The 24,731-nt window shown below is 35.8% G+C and overlaps 1 protein-coding gene across 1 annotated transcript in view; it reads right to left on the bottom strand.

Moving 5' to 3' along the window:
- The window catches only part of BZW2 (basic leucine zipper and W2 domains 2), a 64,338-nt gene that overhangs the window by 27,427 nt on the left and 12,180 nt on the right, over window positions 1-24,731 (bottom strand). Inside the window, exons 3-6 of the mRNA XM_061198528.1 lie at window positions 18,789-18,853; window positions 9,924-10,100; window positions 5,604-5,707; window positions 2,419-2,484 (exon numbers count right to left, since the gene is read on the bottom strand). Coding sequence (XP_061054511.1) covers window positions 2,419-2,484; window positions 5,604-5,707; window positions 9,924-10,100; window positions 18,789-18,853 — 412 coding nt within the window. The remainder of the gene's footprint in view (window positions 1-2,418; window positions 2,485-5,603; window positions 5,708-9,923; window positions 10,101-18,788; window positions 18,854-24,731) is intronic.

The raw sequence follows: 24,731 nt of genomic DNA on the forward strand, positions 1-24,731 counted from the left end.
TCTGTTTCAACAGACCTTAGGCATGTTACTGAGATTTCCCAGGGCCCAATATCACTATAGGGACCCTGCTGACTTTTTCATTACTCTGTACCGACAAAAAATCACTGGCATCATATAGGCTTATTAAATGCTTTATGCCAATGAAATTCCATTAGCTCTGTGCGGTGGGTAGGACTATATTAATTTACCATTCCCAACAGTTAAAGGATTATTACATTACAGAGAGGTTACGTGACTCCAAATATTTACATGATGAGTAAGTGGCAGAACTGGAACCAACGAGTCCATTTCACTCCCAATTTATGCCTATTAAAATCTCAATGATTTAAAAAGAAGTCACTTTCTAAGTTCACAAGAAAAGAGGGAGTGAGGGAAGGAGGTATCAATGGTTAAAGCTCCAGGGAGCCCCAGGAATGGGGTAAAAAAACCGACAAAACTATAGATACTTTATATCAATCTGGCTTCTTTCTCTTATTATTAAAATAAGTAAGATTGAAGTAAATAATGAAAAATAGCCCCCAAGATTAAAATATTAACACTACTTGTTTAAGCACATTAATATACTCATATTCATCAAAAAAAACTCAATTATAGCAAAATGGTGCAAAAATTATATCTTTTCTTAAAATTAATATCCACACTGCTCAATTACACTAGTCAGCTTTAAAATCAGATGCTACATGTATTGCAGCAGAATTTTCTTTAAAAAATGGATACACTGTGAAAAATAAATAATTCTTGAAAGCATGTTCATCAAATGAATCAAATAGAAAGCTTTAAAGGTTCAAATGAATTAAGAGAAGAAAAACATGAGTGATATTATTAGGCAAAATGATAAGATGTTTATTTGAATGCTTTAACATCAGTTTTTTGGTCATTTCTATTCCTCTATTTTAATGAAGCACTTGTTATTTTCTAAACATCTAGCAATATAATGGACCACTTTTATCCATTTAAATGTTTCTTCATGTTAAAAAAAGTAATACCTGCTAGTAGAACAAATCTAACAACACAGAATAATATAAAAATGTGAGTAATCTCCTCTTTAATCCTATTTCCTTAGAATTAACATTATTAACAGTCTGACGTGTCCTTTCAGATTTTTAAATGCACTTATATATGTCTACATTTTATAAATAACTAGATGCATATACACATGCTTTTACTGAATTACGCACTGATAATAGCTCAAACTTGTTGAGTGAAGCAGATAGTCTTCTGAACACTTCATGTGTATTAATAATTACAAAAGTCTTGATCCTCGCTTTAAGACAAAGAAATCTGAGGCACAAAGAACTTAAGGGACTTGCCTAAGGTTAAACTTCTACCAAATGGTTGCTTTTTCATTCAACAATTTATCATAGACATTTTCTTTTATCAATTCACGTGGTTATGCCTCATTCTTTAAATGACTGCATATTATTCCACTGTATAGAAAGATGATAATTTAATTAACCCATCTCCCACCATGAACATTTAGGTTACGTCTCAATACTGTGATGAACATCTTTATACATATAGTTGTATGTATCCATGCTGAAGGATTCTTTTAAGTGTGAAAGTTGAGTCATGGAGAATGTAAATTTAAAACAATGATTTTACTGTTTAAATGTTCTTCATTATACATGGAACCACTCTGAACAAAGGGAAGTAAGAGTAGGTAAGCAGCAAAGTAGATGTTGCAAAGTAACAAAGTAAGTAACAAAGTAGATGATTTCTTTATTCCCTTGGTTTATAATTTAGGCATACACCTAAAATCAGAAATGAAGACAAAGCAGCATACAAATCTGTAACAAGTCAATGTAGTGATTGCTATATATAAATACAGAGGAGCTACAAATTAGAAGGAGGAACATGTTGCAGTTTCTGAAAAGAGGGCTTCTTTAATAAGGTGCTATTCTTTATTCGGCTACTTATTAGAGGCCAATTACCGTATTAAGTACCTTACAGCTCATCTCATTTATTAGTACAACAACCATAAAGTATGTACTTTTACTGCAGCTATTTTATAGATGAGAAAAAGCACTGAGATTTACACCCAGACACACCTATTTCCAAAGATGTGCTTCTATCCCCTTTGCTAAACTGCACCTTCTAAAATTAAGGAATTTTACTGAGTATTAGCTGCTGTGCTATGCTCTTTCACAAGCTTTAACTAATTACATATTCTGTAAAACTATTCCTTTGAACAAAGCATGCTGGCTTACATTAAACATGAAGGAAAAATTCTAGGCTAATCATGTTTTCTTTCTACAGCTATTAGCTAATGATCTGTCATACTCATTCCTTCATTCAACGAACATTTATTAAAAACTTAAGAGGTCCATGGTACTTCTGGACCATCACTGTAAAAGCAAAATTTTTGTACCTCTTCATTTCATCATTTTAGCAAACAGAGCATTACAGTTGAATTTTTACCTTTTTCATTTCATCCTCAAATGCCTTTTCCAAATACTTATATCTCCTGATGAGTTTATTGAAGACCTAAACATAAAAGAGAACCAGTCAATATTATGTAAACAATTTTAAAAGGCAATAGAAGGAGGTGTAGAAACTCACCCTAACTACAAGGGTCTACACTAATAAAAAGGTGTAGTTAAACATTCTCAGACTGTGATATGAGAACTATCAGCATTTCAAGGAGTTATTATGACCTGAGGGAAAAAGAGGATCAAAATGCACATGTAGAGTAAAACAAATTCATTCGAGAATATAACAGGTGAGAACCAAAAATAACTTTGATGAAAATGAAATGAATATAATTTTAAAACTGTGTGATGTAGAGATTGAAAATAACTGAAACTAAGGGGATTATAGATATAATCATTATATACTGGATATTATGAAGAGGAGATCAGAGTTCAGGGGAGATTATACTCCAGGTGAACATAAACATGATTTCAGCAGATGAGCAATAAAGATTACTGGCCTCCACAATCCAGTTAGAATTCTCAAGCAGGGTTTGCAACTGTGTCAGTGGAATTCTGGACTGTTTTTAAGAGGAATGATGTTTGTTATGGACTGAGTTCGTGTTCCTCCTAAATTCATATGTTGAAGTCCTACCCTCAATGTGACTATTTGGAGGTAGGGACTTTGGGACAGGGTTAAGTGAGGTCATAAGGGTGGGGCCCTAGTCTGACAGGACTGATGGTCTTCTAAGAGCCAGGAAGGGAAACCTCACAAGGAACCAAATCCATTGGCACCTTGATCTTGGACTTCCCAGCCTCCCAAACTGCAAGAAATAATATTCTCTTGTTTAAGCCACCCAGTCTGTGGTATTTTGTTAGGGCAGCCCGAACAGACTAATACAATGTTCTTATTTAAATGGGGATTTTATAAATATTATTTTAATAAGTGTGGAAATGATTTCTGAATCCAATTCCTTTCTCTTATACCCATGTGATATACTCTCATCTAAAACTTTGTGTTTCTTCCTTAATGTGATCCAGATGGAGTTCAAGAGTAAAAATTATGGTGTTGCCCTTTGTGAGGAAAGAAAAATGAGCCAGGAGGGAATTGATAACGCAATAAGGAAAAAAAAATAAACTGTACTGAAGTCCTACAAGTTTGATTTCCAACTTACACGAGCACTCAGATATTCCTTAGTGTGATTACCATCAGGAAAAAGAACTCTCCTTATCCAAGAATGATTCTCCAAATCCCCACAGGTAAATGTTTACATATGAACGCAAGTCATTATACTACCAAGTACTCTTCAATGAACTAACAGCTTATAAAATTAACTTCCACTCAAATACCTTTCTCAATTTAATCTCTCTCCCTGACTACCCCATTGACCTCTGTCAGTCTATCAGTATATAATAACGTTTAATAAACTTAGAAACAATAATGTATCAAAAGTTCTTTCAAATATACATATTCCATATGAAAAAACAAAATCATAAGTAAAAGAAACTATCCTATTTAGAAATAATGATGAGGTTAAGTCTATATAGATCTTTTTAATTTTATGAGAATAGTAGAGTACTGATTTTTCTTCCAGGCCTTCTTATCTTTCTTTCCCAGTGGGACTCAAATAGCAAATAATACACCTTGTACTTGCATTAATTTAATCCTAACAAAAATTCTCTGAGGAAGGTAAGGCAGGCATTAACTTCATTGGCAGACCTGGAAACTGCTACTAAGTATCGGAGCAGGAACAGAACTCAGAAATTCTGATCCTCAGTGAACTGTACTTATCTAATATATCATAGGGTGAGAGAGAATTTTAAAAGAACAGCTTTTGAATTGAGAACATCTGCTTCAGTATCCACCTGGCCCAAGGTGTTTGTGGCCATCGACATAAGAGAGTAGAAGCAAAGATTTAGAGAGGACAGGTTAGAACATCATCCACTGAACCCACGTGCTTAACCTTTTGGTCCATTTTTAAAGATTTCCTTGGTTTTTATCTATTACACATTTCTTAAATATAAAAAAGGGGAAGAAATATCTATGCTAAAATAGGATGTGATTAAAAGAATAATTTTTGAAGTTTAAATTCTTAATGGCCACATATCCCAAATTACTTGGCTTAGCATGCCTTACACATTTTAATAAACAAAGTAAAGACAGTTTCTAGCATCTGAAATCACGTAGCTGCCAGGGATTCCTATGGCCTTTTTCATATATATATATAATGAAATGTGTAAAACAAGAAGACTTGTTGACCTGGGACTTGCCTTCATGGTTTAGATGGGAATAAAAACTGACTTTTAAGAAGAGTCAGTGAAAGAATCAGAATAGGAACACACCAACCCTAAGCTGGCTGGTCACAATGCACATATGTTCAGCTTTAGAAGGTAATGTCTACAAGGTTGTCCCATTTTACACTACCACCGCTTCCTGATCTTCACCAGGGCCTAAATACTTCTTAATTTTCACCAATCTAATGAATGCAAAAGGGTATCTCGATATTAATTGAAATTTTCTCAATGAGTTTGAACTCATTTCCTTTGTTTTTTGGAGGAATTGTGTTTCCTCTTTTCTGAAATGCCTGTAAGTCTTCTCCTAATAGGTTGCTTGTCCTTTTCTTATTGACTTACAGTTCTTTATTTAATCTGGATATGAATCCTTTATCGGTTTTATGTATTACAAGTACCTTCTTGCCTCTTTCTTTTAAACAGCTACCTGAGAGTCTGTTAATATGAATTATTAAACTCTTGGATTGACTTATATATTGTTTTCATCCTTTGATATTATTACAAACAACACTATAATAACTGCCACTGTTTGCGTCACTTTACACATGCCACTGTCTGCGGGATGAAGTCCTAGAAGTAGAATTGCTGAGTCAAAGGGAATGTGTAGTTTTAGTTTTGAAAGATAGTGCTAAACTGCTCTCCCTAAAGCTTGGACCAATATATACTCCACCAGAAATTATGATTCCCCATATCTCTTATAGGTGAAAGGTAAAGAAACTCTACTTTGGTGAAGCTTTAATGTCCATTATTACCAATGCAATTCAGTATCTCTTCCTATGCTTAAGACCTATCTAATATCCCTATTTAAAAAGTGGTCTGTAGAATTTCTGAACCTAATGTTTTCCTAAATCCTGTTCAAATGTTTCCCTTCCAGTACAACAATCTCTCAGTGACAGGCTCTACCTGAGCATAGTTTCGGATGGTTTCGTGATCTTCATTTGCTGAAAACACACAGTGGTTGGTCATCTTGGTCTTGTCACCATCATCTATGCGTGTTCCTCCAGGGGCTAAAAAGGGAAAGGTAATGACCATTAGGACGATACTGAAATCAGAAGAGCATTTGCAGAAGAGATCAATTCCTGCACATCAAGGAAAACAATAAAGGTATACGTCACATAAACTTTCATAGAATGATATGCATGTGTAGACACACACAGTTTTTAGATTATCATCTTAATAAAATTTTGTACAGGTGGTTGTATTTATTACAAAGGGCTATTAAATCTTGTGCATAAATTAATTGCATGAAAATAGACTCCTGAAGGAGGTGACTTTTCTAAAAACTAATTTACTTATAAAAGATGCATACATGTTATGATTTGTTTACATTTCTAACATAATGCAAAGTGGTTGTTCGATTTTCTATTCCTACCATAGTGTATGACGAGATTGTTGTTCTATATACTTATAGAACAACAATCTATATACGTATACTATATACGCCTTCACTAGATCCTATCACTACAAGTCTGATTCTTTCCAAAGTATATCTTTAACCATGGCAGCTAAACAATAACATTTGTTCAGTGAATTTAACTTGATTATTCTCAGTGCAGTTCCTGATGTTTTCCCACATCAGGACATGATTCACTTTTCAGGCTTGATAATATTTTGCTGGACTCCAGTTCACCAATACTGCAACTGCCCAGACCTGGCTTTTACAGATCTTGCTGGTTTCTACTTCAGTAGGTATTAAAAATGTTCCCTCCTCCACCAACTCAGTTATTCACACAGGGTTGAACAGTATACACTCTGATCCCTTGTCATTTGTATTTGATCACCCAGCAGTTGCATTGGCTAGGAAAGAGTGTATTTTATCCTCTCTAATCTTTTTTCCCCATGGCCTATAGAGTAATCATAGAATAAATGGATAGACCAAAAGAATGCCTTTTTTCCATTACTCAACTTTCCTCATTCAAAGGCTCCTCCTGTAAGTTTCAATGGTGGTCATTACAAACATTGGTGGATTAGAAGACCAGAGTCAGAACACTAGGTATTTTTGTCTTCTGATTCTACTTTATCAGAATAAGGGTAGAAATTTGAGCAAGCCAAGTTAGAGTAATAACTATTATATACTCAACGAGTATTTGCAGAGTATACACTTGTATAGGCCACTCTATTTATTTTAGTGTTTTGATTTGAGTCATATTTCAGATCTTTGGATGAAATGAGCTACACATAACCAACTTTTTTACAGACTCCGGCATACGGTTTTATAAGTAAATTAGTTTTTAGAAAAGTCCGCTCCTTCAGCAGTCTATTCTCATGCAATTAATTTATGCACAAGATTTAATTAGCTCTTTGTAATGAATACAACCACCTGGAACAAAATTTTATTAAGATGATAATCTTCTAAAAACCCTGGGCTAATGATTCCTATCTGATAGAAGTTACATAACTGAAAAGTCTGATTTTGAAACTATAGTCTTTTCTCTTAAGAGGTAAGATCTAAAAATTGCATTCCCTTACAAAACAAAATATTTGTTACACATTGATAATATTGCTACACCTCACATTTAAAATTTTGTTCCCTGATATCGGGACGAAGTATGAATTGCCATTTCTAAAAATTTTGGTGATCCGGCTGTTTTTCTCAAACTAGAAGTAAAAGAAAAGTATTTCCTTTTTTTTTTTATTTTTTATAAATTTATTTATTTTATTTATTTATTTTTGGCTGTGTTGGGTGTTCGTTGCTGTGCGCGGCTTTCTCTAGTTGTGGAGAGTGGTGGCTACTCTTCGTTGCAGTGCGTGGGCTTCTCATTGCAGTGGCTTCTCTCGTTGTGGAGCACGGGCTGTAGGCGCGTGGGCTTCCGTAGTTGCGGCACATGGGCTCAGTAGTTGTGGCTCACGGGCTCTAGAGCACAGGCTCAGTAGTTGTGGCGCACAGGCTTAGTTGCTCTGTGGAATGTGGGATCTTCCCAGACCACGGCTCGAACCCGTGTCCCCTGCATTGGCAGGCGGATTCTCAACCACTGTGCCACCAGGGAAGCCCCGAGAAAAGTAAAGTATTTCTTGTGTCTACTCTTCAAAGGGTACAACTGAAAAACCAAGATAACTGTTGTCTCAAGAATAACAGGGGAAGGTAAATATTTTTGTGGGAGTGAAGAAAATTCTTACATACTCCATTTGTAAACAAAATGTTTACATAAAAAGAATGCACCTGGCTGACTTTATTCATTACATCATAGGTCTGGCCTCAGTAGACATCTGGGGTTGTACTGCCTGTGCTCATAAGTTGTACCAAACATTTGCCCTCCCCTCTTTTGGATGGATAGTGTGGTGTGACGGAGTAAAATCTAGGCTGCAGATATAAATCTGTTGATCATCATTATAGAGATGGTAAATGAAGTCTTGAGATAATCAATGCAAAGCATATAATTTTAAACATATGTAAGGGGACAAGTATGGAAACGTAGGAGTCATGTGAGAAGTGGCATCTAGAGAGGTAGGAGGGAGTCTAAATGGTCCCATGTAAGGCAAGAAAGGAAAGCATTTCAAGAATGATGAAAGGGTCAACAGTGCTGCCAGGAAGGCACTAAGAACTGAAGAGCGTGCGTTGAATTGACTGGTGAAGTCATGTGTGACTTTGGCAAGAACCAAAACCGACCGAAGACTATTCTTGCATAGAATTTACCAGTGCATCGATAAAAGTATACCATAACTAAGGAAATTGAAAAAGCCAATAATCACATCAGGAAAGGTTCAACTTCACTATTAATTATAGTTTTCATTCTTTTTAGAATCATCTAAGGTAACATAATACTCATGGGCGCGAAAGGCAACAACATACTGCAGAGTAAATATAAAACAGCATGTAGAGTATCACATTTGTATAATATCATCCCATTCTCAAAAGTTTATGTATTTCGGTAAAGAGATTTCTAGAAAAGAATTAACCAAAATATTAACAATAGCTATCTCTGTGTATTGGGATTTGAACACACTACAAAGAGCTTTTTATACGTGGACTTGAATTACCTACAGGGATGAACTGAGACTTTCATAAATGATAACAACAGAATAAACTTGGTACATAGTGAAAACCAGCAGTTCAGATCAAAAGGGGGCCTGAAAGTAAACGGGACCAGGTACCAGCATAGATAGATCTAAGAGCTCAGAGGGAAGAATTAAAGGGTAGCTCTACCTAAAAATGTATGTATACACCCTGTCTTAAAGTAGATTGGCTTAAGCAGCATTTCTCAATGAAAGGCACTCACAGCACGCTGGGCAGGGCAATTTTTCATTGTACTGAATGTTCCTTGCATAGCAAAGTAGGTGGCATACCTGGCCTCCACTCCCAAGTCTTTGTAGCAACCAAAACACTTCCACACATTTGCGAATGTCCCCTAGGCAGCTGAAAATCACTGGCCTGGGGATCTGACCACTTCCAGTGATTTATGGTTACCATAGGGACTAATTATGAAAACCAAGTTCTAAGAATAACTATGAAAGGAAAAATGGGTGGTTGTGATACCTAATAAACATTTAGAACAATACACCATACCACTTAAATAGTATTCTGAAGCCTTTCCCCCTGATGTCCCTGCTCTATAAGACATAGTTTTTATTTTGCTTTTTATCTATCTTTAACAATTTCCAAACTTCTATCTTTAATCCTTTTACCTATACACTCACAATTACAAGGATTTTTTAAAAACTAGATTTAAACTATATTTCATAGACATTTAATTTTCTATGGATGAAATGAATTTTAATGAGAATTAAATTTAATGGGAATTCTTTTTAAATTTGTTGACACAGTTAAATCTCACTGCTCACTATACCAAAAGAAAAAAAGGGTGGGACTCAAAAGAAAGGTGCTATGGCAATTGGGATTTAATGATATATACTGGAAGGATCTAGATGACAAACATAAAGTTATACTCTACTGCAGAAATTACTCCTCCTAAGTCCACTCCAGAAACATTTAAAGATTAGGGACACATGGAAAAATTGGCTTTTATCTAAAGTCAAGGGGCCAATCGTGTTGTATGTCAACAAAAGTCCTCAATGCTATGCCTCTCTTAACTAACAATCATTTCATAGCCACATTAATACCATTCTAAATCGTAATCTAGGTAAAAGTTGTAGAGACTCCCATCTACATTTTTTTTATCAACTATCATAAATATAAGCTTATAAAGATTCTATCTCATAAGAAAATATTTCAGTATAATTGAAAGTACATAATATTACAAGAAGGTGCTCTAATGTATGGTTTACCGAGCATACTGCCAGCCACCAGGATATCGAAGAGTGTGTCTGCATAGCGACGATAATCTAATCTTGAGCCTGTAGAGTCCAGAAACTTGGCTACAGCTTCAAGGTCGTCACCAGCTTCATTAAGTCCCTGGACGAGTGTATCCCTGAAGACTGTGGGTTCGAATTTCTCTTTTTCATCTAAAATAAATACAGAATACAATAATTCTTTTACTTACACAACATATTCCCAAATGCAACCATACATTTCCTTTGTTCACTGGTTTTTATTTGATAGTATGATTATTTAAAAGTTGAAGGATGATTAAGTTTTTCTACTAGTTTTTCATGTTAAAGCCCTTGTTTAAATATTTATTCAAGCAATTTATTTCTGTTTAAAGGGGCCACACTCTATCTAATACATTAAAAAATTGATGATTGATCATTTGTGTCACTCATAGGATAGGCCAATGTAATCTACTAACCCTATCTATCTGATAAACAATAAAGTATAACAATCAAAACTTAAAATTTTGTTCCACTTAAGACAGAAAAAGAAAACGATCCGGGGAGAATCACTTAAGAATAAGGGAGAATATATAAACAACAAAATAAAGATTGGGAGGAAAAAAATCAAGAGGGGTGTCTCTTTTTAAATTTTTTTAATCAAGATATAATTGACATATGATATTATATTAGTTGCAAGAATACAATATGATTTGATATTTGTATATATTGCAAAATGATCACCATAATAAGTCTAGCTAACATTCATAACCCTACATAGTCACAAATTTTTGTCTTGTAATGAGAAATTTTAAGATCTTTCTTAGCAACTTTCAAGTATGCAATACAGTATTTTTTTTAACTTCTAATTTTATATTGGAGTATAGCCTATTAACAATGTTGTGATAGTTTTAGAGGCACAGCAAAGTGACTCAGCCATACATACACATGTATCCATTCTCCCCCAAACTCCCCTCCCATCCAGGCTGCCACATAACATTGAGCAGAGTTCCTGTGCTATCCAGTAGGTCCTCGTTGGTTATCCATTTTAAATATAGCGGTGTGTGCGTGTCAGTCCCAAACTCCCAAACTATCCCCTCCCTCCACCTTCCCCCCTCGTAACCATAAGTTCGTTCTCTAAGTCTGTGAGTCTGTTTCTGTTTTGTGCAATACAGTATTATTAACTAGAGTTATTATGCTGTACATCACATCCTCATTACTTATTCTACGATTGGAAGTTTGTACTTTTTGACCACTACCTTCACCCACTGCCCCCTCCCCACCACGTCCCCACCAGTACGCCTCTGGCACCCATCAACCTGTTATCCGTGAGCTGTTTTTTTGTTGCTTGTTTGTTTGTTTTTGTTTTAAAGATTCCACACGTAAGTGAGATCATACAGAATTCGCCTTTCTTATTTCACTTAACATAATGCCCTCCAGATCCATCCATGTAGTCACAAATGACAGGATTTCCTTCTTTTTATGGCTGAGTAATGGACACTTAGGTTGTTTCCATATCTTGGCTTATTGTAAATAATGCTGCAGTGAACATTGGGGTGTATGTATCTTTTTGAGTTGGTGTTTTCATTTTCTTCCAATAAATACCCAGAAGTGGAGTTGCTGAATCATGTGTTATTCTATTTTTAATTTTTTGAGGAACCTCCATACTGTTTTCTATAGTGGCTGCACCAATTTACATTCCCACCAATACTGTTCAAGGGTTCTCCTTTTTCCACATCCTCACCAAACACTTGTTATTTCCTGGAGGAATTTTTTTTTTAACAAGATAAATTATTCCAGAGTACTTAAATATTTAAAAAATATCGTGAGCTATACATTTATATATCCAGCTTCAGAGCAGATGTTCTCAACCTTCTTGGTTTCATGACCCCTTGACACCCTTCAGAAGTATTAAAGATTCCAAAGAGCTCTTGTTTATGGAGGTTACATCCATGGATACTTACTTTATAGAAATTAAAGCATAAAATTATTTATTACATGAAAAATGTTAGTGAGAAGAGAGGCACTGTTTTACAGTTTTGCAAATCTCTTTAATGTCTGGCTTAATGGCAGACAGATTCCCAAACATGCTGCATGCAATTTGTTGCAATATCACACAACCTGTAGCCACCCACTGTAAACTCATGAGAGAATGTGTGAAAGGGGCAAATAATATCTCAGTATTTTATTTGAAAACAGTTTTGACTTTGTAGATGCCCTGAAGTATCTCAGAGGATTTAGTGGTACAGATATTATGTAAACTCCTCTCCTCAGCAGACTCTAGAGAGACTTCTTGTGGAAGGTCAGTTTGGAGCAAAATCTTGAACAAAATAAAGATCATATGCCGTTGAAAAAATGTGAAGATAGCAAACTAGGGGTCAGAAGAAGTGTAAAAAAAAAAAAAAAAGACTAGGTTAAAGGCAAAGTATCTAGGATTCAGTTCAAAGGATTTCACCTTTTTTCCCCCTTATGCAGAGTCTGCATATGGGGAGAGAGGGGCAAAAGATGAAACTAGAAGTTAAAAAAAAAAAAAATTCTATCATATGTGTCTTTAGGGATAAGTAGATACTGCAACTGTAAAAAAAAAAAAAAAAAAGAAAAGAAAAGAAGGAGGAGAAGAAAAGAATGCTATAGAAAAAGAAACATTTCATGAATAAAAAAAAAGTTCCTAGAAATGAAAAATATGACAGAAAAACATAAGAACTCAACTGAAGAGTTAAAAGAGAAAGCTGAGAATATCTCTTAGAAACTGGGAAAAGTGTCAAAGACCTACAAAATAGGAGCAAAAGGATAAGAAAAAGAGCAGACCAGTCAAATAATAAGTGAATAAAAAGATATTTTTTTTAAAAAGGAAAGGAAAGGATTTAAAAATTTCAAGAAAGTTTTACAGTACTGAAGGACATGAGTTTCCCAATGAAGGACTGTCTAGGGATCCAGCACAGGGATTGAAAGTGGATCCACAAGGTGCATTCACTACTGTGAAACTTCAGAACACTGGGAATAAAGCAACTCTCTGAAGTTTCAGGTGCAAAAAACCAAATCACATATAAAGTATCAAGAAACAGAATGACTTTGAATTGTGCAACAGAAATACCAGAAACCAGAAGATATTCCTTCAAAATTCTGAGGAAAAACAATTTTCAAACTAGAATTCCAGTGTTCGGTCACACTACTAATCAAACTTAAGAGCAGAATAAACATATTTCAAGACATTCAAGGCCTCAAAAATTATGTTTCTGATACACTCTTTTTAAAAGCAATTGAAACAGATACTACACCGAAATGAGAGAATAACTCATGATTTCACAATCTTAGTAAGTCATGAGATCCCAGGAAAAAGAGAAAAAAAATCTAAGAGACAGACAACAGTACTCTTCAGGATAGTGGTGAAGGGACATGTCAAGCATTTCACGTTAACAGCTGGACAGCTGGCCTAGAGAGCAAACCGAATGGAAGAGGGTTTTTCAATACAATCATACAATATGATATGATACATAGTCAGAATTCCTTCAATGTAATATCATTGTTAGAATTCCTAAAGTGTTTATATTAAGAGATTTACATAACAAGGGAAAGGGTGGGGTTGACTAGTTTTAAGGTACAGAAGACTAAGCAAAAAAAAAAAAAGATTGATTATTATTACACTCATTAAAACCAAAGAGAAAATGGTGTTCAGAAAAATAAATCAAATAATAGTTCAGCTCTGAAGAACATGTACCAAGTCACAATAATATACACCCTAAACAGGAGTCTAGCTAAAACTGTGATATAATGGAGAACGAGAAGAGGTTTGCAGGTGGGGAGGGTGTCAAAGAGCCGAATCCTTATCTCCCATAGGAGGAAATGCATCTAGAGTACCTCCAACAGAAACATCAAGCATCAGCCATACAGGAGTGTTATTTGGCCACAGGAATGCAAATGCTAAAAGAAGCAGTTAAAGAGTAGAAAGAGTTCTGCTGGGGAACAGACTGCTGCTGTTAGAACATGTCTTGCAGAACTGTTTGACTATTTAAACCACGTACACGCATGACTTTGATACAATTAAAAACTACATGTAAAAACCAGACAGCAGCTGCCTGGTTTGTACAGACTGCCTACCTACAGTCTAACAGAAGGGATGTGCTGTAAGGGGTTAATACCACAGCCTCAGAAACAGAGAAGAATGGCATTCCCAGTACCAGCCAGAGTCACGCAGCATAAGATACCATGAAGACAGATGTAAATTAACTTGAACACTATTCGTCATGAACAAGAGATAAAAGTCCTTTTGATGCCATAAGCAAAACATTATGCAGCCAAGAACATGCAAATGTTGACCGCAGGAAAAACATAATTGGGGTCTTGTTGTGAAGCGGGGGAGGGAGAGAATGGGCACCCTAGAGGCGTAGATCACGGGGCACAGAAGAAGTGGGTAACTGTGACCCACAGGATGAACTCATTGGCAAGCATCATCCCCTACTCGGGGTCCAGCCAAAGGGTAATTCACCACCCACCTTGGGAAGAAGTTCCCTCTCCTTGAACACAGAAACATGAGAAGTAAAAAGACCACGAGCTGCTTATTAAGTCTCGTGACCAGCTCCCAAAATCAGTTGAGGCCATCTGCACAATGGCACCCCAACATGCTTTGACGCTGACTCAGGTGGTAGAACAGACTTCGGTGGTTTGAAAATTATAAATTCAAGACACTGGAAAATATAAGTTGGGCAATAAGGTAAGCTACAAATTCATGCAGACAGCTTTGTTCTGAATCTAAGAGACAACTTAAAAACTCTTCTTTGTAAAAAGGCCCTCATCCACCAGTTATACTTTTCCAAAAGACTTGCTAAGGGAGAGGGAAAGTAAAAGGAGGAAGACAGCACATCATGGCCAGAGATATTTCAACAGTGAGTAATAATGCACTAGGTCAAAATGATCACGTATAGCTTAGGAATCTTAAAAAGTCATGATGGCCTGGGAGGATTAATAATTCTCTTGCAGGATGAAAAGCAAAACTCCCACCTGCTAAGGTAAGTGTCCATCTAGAGGAAAACAAAATTCCTGTACAGGAAAATGGCAAGAACATTATTGGAAGTTTGGGGAAACAAGACAATATTTTACCCATAGGTTCTTTTTCATCTGAAACAACCAACAGTGTATACGATTTGTATTTCATTTGAGGACAGTATAGCAGAAGTACCAACAAAATCCTAACGAAAATATGCCATTGCTTCCTTGAGTTTCCATTTGGCAGGTCAAAACTCCCTTGAGGTAGGAAGTACACAATTAGGGTCTCACATTTATACTGTGTTGGTGAATCACAAGTGTGACACTGAAGAGTCACTCATAATCACCCTCACACAACGTAGAGAAACAGGCCTATTTCCGACACTCATATGCCTGTAAGTTATCTAAATACATTGCTTTCTCTAAGAACTATGGTAAATGGTTAAGACAGCATTTTCCCAATGTGTTAATTAAGTGACAAATAACATAATCTACCCTCCCTTTCTGAAGGTCACTGAGTTACAGTAAATGAATAAGAATGATCATGGGTTTTCTAACTATACACACACAGATTTACTTCCGTATATATTTAAAGATTTACCTCATTAGTTCCTAACACCACTTATTACAAATCTAAGAGTGACTTAAAACCACCAAAACAGATCTAAAGCCTCAAAGAGAAACCTGAGTATGTGGTCCCTCTGGAGGCCTGAAGTTTGGTCATTTTTTTCTCTCCTATTTTCACTAATTTTAATCCAATTTCTCCACAAAATTTAGAGGGAGGCCAGTTCAATTATTAAATATTTCATTTCACTAAGCATAACAATGGCTCAGGGGAGAAGTGTTCATCCTTTCAGATTCCTCCAAGTCACACTAGAAAACATAATTTCTCTAGAGAAAATATTATAAGCAAGATGTGCATATTTCACAAAGGATACGTTCGATATGATGTGTCCTACCATGTTTAATTTTGATGTTAAGCAAAAAGAAATACATTTTTATACTAACTTGGCAGGGAAGAGCATTAACTTTGCTAGGAAATAGGTACAAACTGAAGACAGAGCTTCAGAAGACAGCCTATTAAAATGACCTTGAAATATCCTCCGTAGATTTTTTTTCTCGGCTCTACAAAACTGCCAACCATTTATCTGAATTCAGCCCCATCATAATAGCAGAAGAAAAGCCAAAGCACGATGAATCGTCAGGATGCAATTCACTATTATGAAAAGCAGAAAATGAGGTTGACTCCATTTTTTTTTTTCCAGTCAGCAGTTTGGCACAAAATGGCTCAAGTACTGCTCTAACCCCCAACAGACCCGAGTTATATAAATCTAGATCAACTGACAAATGATAGATAACATATTTCTGGGTGGCTCTCTGTGAGTATTCCCGCAGCTATCAGACACAGGCACAGTCTTGCCCACCAAATGAATCACAGGCAAACCAGTTCAGTGTTAGAGGTAACCTTTACAGTCCAAAACTAAAGACTGACCGTAAGGGCCAGTTTACTCGCTGAATCATGCCTGCTCTTGTGCAACACATCCTTGGGCCCTCTCCTGGCGTTGGAGCTCAGCTACCGTGAATCAGCGTCACACTAAGAAAGCTGCCTGAGTTGGAGATCCAGGTCTGAGATTAACACGCTCCCTCAGCGGGCAGGCGATGGCAAACCTTCCTTCACCTCACAGTTGGGCATACATTAGATATTATCACATTACTAGGCGCAACAATACCTTAACTGTAACTAGGTTTCTGATTAAGTCCTTTGGAAATCATCAACGTCATTCATGTTTTTCAAGACGGCTTTAAACAATGAGACAAAGAACGCACGCTGGTTGCAGCACCTTGCATTGCTATCTGCTTCCAGATTTCAATCCGCATTGTGTAGTGGGGACACAGTTTGTAAGAGGGCTAAATATAATAGAAGGAGGTGGTTCAGACTATACTTGTACTTAGCTTATGGGGATGAGTCAAGGATGCAAAAGATAAAAATAAAAAAGAAGAGTACAAGACAGAAATACTATACAAAATAACCATATCTTTTGGTTTTTAAAATATTTTTTAATTTTCATTTTTTTAGTGGGAATGTGAAGCTTTCTGGCAGGTAGCGTTTACAGTTAAATTTAGTCCTTACTGCTACCTAGTGACTCTTGCAATCTGTTCTAATTCAAATGATCTATTGTACTGAGAATTCTTTTCTTTCTACATAACTACACTTGCTACTTACATAGACACAGCATTGCAAGAGAACTTCAGCTACACACATTGGCTGGAAATGCCAAAGGCATGTGATATAGCTTATCAATTCAACAATTTAGCACTCGATGACCATTACATGGCATGCTGCTTCATAATCAGCTATGAGGCCTTCAAAAAGATATTCAGTCATCCTTTATCTTTACACATGATACTTCCTTAAATATTTTTCAGTCACTCTCCTCAGTGTTAGTCAACATAATAATTTCATATCATGTTTCATATTTTAAAAAGTTTCCCTATTGGGACTTCCCTGGTGGTCCAGTGGGTAAGACTCCATGCTCCCAATGCAGGGGGCCTGGGTTTGATTCCTGGTCAGGGAACTAGATCCCACATGCATGTCGCAACTAAGAGTTTGCATGCTGCTACTAAGAAGCCCACATGCCGCAACTAAGACCTGGCACAGCCTAAATAAATCGATAAATAAATAAATAGATTAAAAAGTTTCCCTATCAAGTTTTGGCTCAACTACTCTTAAAACCAAGAGGATTTCTATATAATTATGCAAAACTGATTAAATATTATAAAAGATTTAAAAATTCTTTACACAAAAAGAATGGGAAGATGAACATAACAAAAAGAAGTCACTCACATATAGAAATTGTACCAGCCATCATCAAACTGGCTATATCACTTCTCTTCCCACGATAAAAGACACTTGAAAATATCCTGAGTTTTACAGATATTTAGGGCAGTAAATTTAGTTTGACTTTCTAAATTCTGAAAAGGTTAAAACTCTTCAATATCTTCCCTAATTTACTCTTCTCTTAGTTTTACTATCTTGGCTTATGAACGTTTTCTTAAAAACACAAAGAAAGCAAAAACCAAATGCAAACGCTGATGTTAAAAACAGTAAAGTTTATCAACTGCCTTCAGAGCCTCACATGAGAGTAAGGCAACCTGAACAGATATAATCATCCTCATTTCGTAGATGAAGACACAAAGCTCAGACAAGTTAAATGACTTGTCCAAAATCAAACACCTAAGTAACTGGCGGTTCTGAGGCTTGAATGCACACTTTCAGATTTTACAGTCAGAGCTCAAAAGACAGAAATTAGTGAGGTTAGGTGGAAACAAAGATAATCCCAATTCTTCTTTGTGGAATTAATTAAGAAACCTCAGCTAAAATTGGAGTCCGGACAGGCCTGTAGGGGGAGCTCTTACACCCTGCCATGTATCATCAATTACTCCAAACAGGAAGATAATTATGCCTTCCTCTCTAGTCTCCAACAGAAAGGTGTTGCCTACTTTACTATCCGGAAGGAAGAAGAAAACTTCTCTCCACCTAACCACAGCCCAGCCAATCAGAGAATGTACCAGACCAACCTATGAGTAGCCTCCATACTTTGGACTCCCAGCTTCCTCACATATACTGTTGGGTTATTACAGCTCCTCTTAACTCCCCTCTTTTCCCTATAATAGCAAGTTCCGCTTCCTTGTTCTCTGACTTGCCCCATAGTTCGCATACCCCGAACTGCAATTCCTCTGGGCTCTTCCCAAAGAAACTCGCTTTGGCTACTAAAATAACTGGCTGTTGTATTGTTAAACTTGACATTCACCAACCCTATTTTTTGATTAGAACTTTAAACACACATTTCCCCCAACCCCGTCCCCACCATACACACACAAACACACAACACAACCTACCCCTTTTCCGAGTTTTGAACCGCTGGCCTGTTAGCACTGGCTTCTGATGCTTATTCATAAAATTTCTGAAAACAAAGAAAATAAGATTAGGCACTTCAAATAAGCAGTTCATATAATATATAGCTAATAAGCATATGTTTGACTTCACCCATACTAAATATACTTTTAAAAATGAGATAATTGTAACTACTGAACTAGCAAAACTTTTAAAGTTTAATAATATCTAGTGTGGACAAAAGACACAGGAAAATAACCACAGACATAAACTTTGATATAAAGGATAAACTCCATGCAATACTTTTGGGAAGCATTTGGTGAATATCTATAAATATTTACATGTGCATAACCTATGGTCCAGCAATTCCTTTACAAGGAATTTATTCTACAGTTATACCCACACAAGTATGCAAATATACGTGTATGTGTATATATAAAAGGATTTAGCTGCAACATTGTTGGATGCATAAAAAAATGGAAGTTGAATACCCATAAACCTATCTAGTTCAATAAGTTATAATAAGCCATCAAATGGAACTACGAAGCTTTACAAAATAAATTATATCCAATGTACTACATATGGCCCTGGCTACCTCTCTGATTATGTTTCCTACATCTACCTCTTCCCATCATTCACTGCTCCAGCCACATTGCCCTCTTTGCTTCTTCCAGTGGGCCAGGGAAGCCATTCACGTGGCTTTAACTCTCTGCACTCACTCAAATGCCTCCGTTTCAGAGACCTTCCCAGACCACCCTGACTAACAAGACTCCTTCTCTCTCTCTCCCTCTCCCTCTCATCTAGCTCTATTTCTCTTCATAGCTCACAGCAGCCCCTGTCATTTCATTAGCATCTGTTTGCCATGGTCTATTTCCCCCAAGAGTAACATCCATGTGGGTAGGGACTTTGCAGGTTTTACTCAATACTGTATCTTTAGCACCTAAACAATACTGAGAGTAAGCATTTAAATTTAATAAATAATTGTCAAATAAGCTGTTGCACTGATATGGAAAGATGTTCAAGTAAAATTGTTAAAGGAAAAAAGCAAGTTGAATAAAAGAGTGTAAAGCATAATTTTTCGGTTAAAAAGGGGGGTACACGTAATATTTCCTTTTCTAGGCAAGGAACATTTAAGAACGATACAAGAAACTGTTAGTAAGCTTTTCATTTGTTTGCTTAACCTCAGAGGATGAGTATTTGGGTATTTTAAATTCTCCTATTGGATTTAATATATAATTTAAAATATCAAAAATTATCTTTTAAAAAAGTGAAAAACCTGCTCTAAAAAACCTTTTACAAACTGAGAATAACCTTGCTGGCATAAATATTACAATCTGAAAATATGTCTAGATTGCCTAAATTATGAGGACCAAACGATTAAGATAATGTCAAGCAAATTATTTAATTATCTTTCAAAGATTTTAAAAATTGTGATTTGAAAATGTCTAGATTTTCTCCATTACTTATACCATTAAATAATCAAGAAAATTTGCAACATTTAATTAAACAGTAAATTATTTAATTATATCTCAAAATTTTTTAAAAATCCTCAAGAATGTGGAAAAATTATTATTCAATTTATGTACCAAAACTTTCTTCCAACCCCATGAAAAAAGAGAAACGTGTATTTTCACACAGAAAGCAATCTGTTTATCATTGAAAACTTGAATCACCATTTTTAAAGTGAAACTAAAAAAAATTTTTTTAATAAAGTAACAAAGCCCAAAAGTAATTTCTTTTATGGTTTAAGTAGAGAGAATTTTTATCAATCTTATAAAGTGAACTTACTACATCCTGCTTTGAGATATAAAGGTGACTAAGCCGGATTCCAAGCCCTCAAGGAACACAGAGCCCAGCAGAGATAAAATACAAACATTTACAGTACAATGTGACAGGTGAAACAACAGCGGGACACACCTAGCTAACCAGTATAGAAAAGGGATTGATTGCTGTATGTGTATGGGGCAGCAGCTGCACAGTGAAATAACTACAAATGCAGTAATCTTAATCAATGAAATCTCATTTCATTTGAGAGATGTTGGAAATAGAGTTTCTAATGCATTATTTATATTCACTGCAAAACTCTTTCATTCAGAATTTTCCCTGTTGGCATTTTCAACAGATTCACTCTATACCAGCAAACATTTCCATTGGAGCACAAGTAATGAATATACGTGTGTGTGTGTGTGTGTGTGTGTGTGTGTTCTCCTTAATGTTTCCACACCTCCCAAAACACAACAAATACCAAAATACCATACAAAATATTTTCTTGTGTTAGCGAAGAAAAATACCTGTTAAAGAGTTTGGGTCTCCTACTGAGATACAAAACCAAAAATAGAGCCTGAAACTCCTCCAGGAGGTGAACATGCAAGGAAGGAGTTTCCTTTTTTGCCAAAGATGTTTTTATTTCAGAATTAAAAAATATTTTTATAGTGGGACTCCCCTCTAAAAGACTTATTTTAAGGTCTAGAATATAAACATATAGAATTCCCTAATTAACTCTACCTTTACACCTTGTTTCTATTTTCCTGCTAATGGGAATTACTACCAAACACAGCCTACCTTGGAGAGAATTACTCTATTTTAAAAGTTCTTTAGCTCTGTTTATACTTTCTTTAGTTCTAAATACAAAAGTTTCTTTCTTCATAGCCCAGTTATGTAGGCTTATTTTACACTACCTCAATATAGTCCATGTGGAAAATAATAAAAGAACACATAAACATAAAAAAATATGCAAAGATTTTGACATACACAACATCCAAAATAAATCAAACAAACACACAGACTCACCTACTGGTACTGAAAGACTAAATGAAGATATTCTGTTCACCAAAAGTCTCTATCGTTTAGCTGTTACTATTTGGAGTAGAGGCTTGGCTTCCCTCTAAATTTAGCTCTGGTGTTACATTATAATCTGCTCCAGTGAGGGTCAGCCTTTATAAGGCACTCACTGAAGCTCTGGCCGAAGAAGAGCAAGGGCACTTTGACTAAGAAAGTGTGCTAGCTTAAACCTGGGAAAGTAACAAAGGGAGAGTAACAAAGGCAGTTCTCTTAAGCCAATGTCAAAAGTTCACTTTTATTAGACTGCATTACAACTTACAAGTTGAAATAAACTAACATCATGATGATTTGGCTTCCATAAAAACTATAACCCAAACACTCACATAGAAAATAAGCTCATGGGACTTCCCTGGTGGTGCAGTGGTTAAGAATCCGCCTGCCAACGCAGGGGACACGGGTTCGAGCCCTGGTCCGGGAAGATCTCACATGCCGCAGAGCAACTAAGCCCATGTGCCACAACTACTGACCCTGCGCTCTAGAGCCCGCAAGCCACAACTACTGAGCCCCCGTGCCACAACTACTGAAGCCCGCATGCCTAGAGCCTGTGCTCCGCAACAAGAGAAGCCACCGCAATGAGAAGCCTGTGCACCCCAACGAAGAGTAGCTCCCACTCGCTGCAACTAGAGAAAGTCCGTGCACAGCAACGAAGACCCAACACAGTCAAAAATTTAAAAATAAATAATAAAAATAAATTATTTAAAAAATAAAAAGAAAAGAAGCTCATGTCCCACCAAAATGGAAAAGCTCCACGGTTTAAAATAGAATTTTAAAAAATTGTATGTAAAGTGGTAAAACAAAATGGATTTAAGTATTTCACATGTCATCTAAGAGACTAAATTTCTTGGATAGTTTAGAAGATAAAAGAAGGCCATAAAAATACTAAAACGATCCAATCAACCAAACATTAGAAACCAGGTCCTTTATTAATGAAATAAACATTTTTGAATCAATTTCTATTTAAGTCTAAATGGAAAAGTTTAATTGAAAGATTTTTAAATCTAACATATTAGATAAATATCGCCCCACCTCACTTTATTAATCTTCTAACTGCCCTCGTGCTCTTTTCATATTCCACCCCTTACTACCAACCAGACTCTGGGTCCAAGTGTGACAATGGGCCAGCAGCAATGAAGGGTCTCATGGCTACTGTGTATTAATTCTGCCACTTGCCCTGCCCACCCTGAGTAGATTGACACCTTGCGTGTTGTCTTCCCTCGTATTCTTCCTTAATTCTCTCCATTCTGGAAAGTGTCTGATCTATCACAGAAGGCCGTACCTTCTAGTTGTCCCTACTAGTGGATGCCTGTTCTCAACTAGTAATCAAGAGATTTGGCCTGATACTCTATTCTTGCCTGTTCTTCTGGTCTGGCTCATCTTTGAAGTATGATAATCTGCCTTATGTAAGGCATTTAATATTACTAATATATGCTACACGTAAAATAACTATGCTATTCAAACAACCTTGACATTATAAATACGGATACTCTAAGGTAGAGTCAATCTTTTTCTATAAAGGGATAGAAAGAAAATATTTTAGGCTCTGTGAGCTACATGATCTCTGTTCCAACTACTCAGTTCTGCTGTTATAGCCTGAAAGCAGCCATAGGCAATATATAAATAGGTGGTCATGGCTGTATTCCAGTAAAACTTTATTTACAAAACAAACAGTGGATCAGAATGGGCTCCCAGGTTGCAGTTTGCCAACACCCATCCTGGAGAGGTGTACCCAACAGAACTATCTGTGACCGTGAAAATGTTCTATATCTGCACTGTCTAATATGGTAGCCACTAGACACATGTGGCTATTGGACCCTTGAAGTGCGGTTAGTGTGACTGAGGAACTAAATGTTTAATTTTATTTAATTTTCATTAATTAAAATTAAAATTGAAATAGCCAACGTGTCTAGCGGCTATCATGTCAGGCAACCCAGTTCTAAAGCATTCCCTATGGCCCAACACACAAACTTGATAAAAAGGTGAAAACACACTCAAAGAATAGGAATTTTTTAATTAATATTTTTCAAATAAAGAAGCTCTGCAGAGCATTTGCCCAAATTTCAAAACTATGTGGCTACAGCAGGAAAGAAAAGAAAAAGTACCAAATTTCAAAGTGAAACTCTCTTGGTACCGTCAATATTACTTAAGACAATGGGAAGAGAGAGACTTCCGATTCTAAGATAATAAAAATTATAGGGCAACAATATTATCCCCAAAGTATAAAGTGTGTCATAAAGATGCAATAACACCAGCACACAAAACTCAAAATATAACTGACCCACTTTACTGCAACATTCTCAGGATGTACTCTGTATTTAGGAGCAAGTTTCAAGAACTACCTTTTATTCTATATTTCAAATGGGTAAAATAATTTACCATAAAAGAAAACTAAAAATTGCCCATAATTATAAACTATTCTCCTTTCCATTAAAGCTAAAACTGCAAGAACAAACATCATAAACTCCTGTACAAAAAGTTGTCATATCTAGGGATCATTTGGGTTGATAACATTGTAGCATCCTTCTCTCAAAAGAAAAACAAAATTAAATTGTTCTGTGAAACTTTAAATTATGAACATTCTAAAGCGATAAGCTAAATATTTGCCTATAATTACACTACACAATTTTGTTGCCCAGAATAACATTAGCTTGTTCAATATCCTTACCATGATTTTGTAACAGCCTCTCTGGACTCAAAATCACCCAGCCTCTACAACAAATTTCACTATAGCTCCTAGAAAATTCTATCTAAGTTTCAGTATTTATAATAATTGAAAAAACATTAAAAATTTAAAATAACAAATAGCCTACCTATAAAAGAAAAATGTTTCTAAATAAATTCAAATATTTCTTTAATACAAAAATATTACTGTTATATTCATATCCTCTTCATTCTTATAATTAATGATATAAAAGAACAAAGATATCTTTCTTAAAAAGCACAAAACTTAAACTATAGTTCTCTCCTCAAAATTTTACAATGGTAGTTTGCAGTGAGGGACATTAATGGTAGGAACTTAAATTGTGCTAAGCAATGATCTTTTAAGAAAGAGGGATCAAAGCCCAAAGGAATTGTGTTGTGAAAAAAAGTACACTGAGTTAACTATATTC

The sequence above is a fragment of the Eubalaena glacialis genome, chromosome 8 (genome assembly GCF_028564815.1).
Source record: "Eubalaena glacialis isolate mEubGla1 chromosome 8, mEubGla1.1.hap2.+ XY, whole genome shotgun sequence".
Lineage (NCBI taxonomy): Eukaryota > Metazoa > Chordata > Mammalia > Artiodactyla > Balaenidae > Eubalaena > Eubalaena glacialis.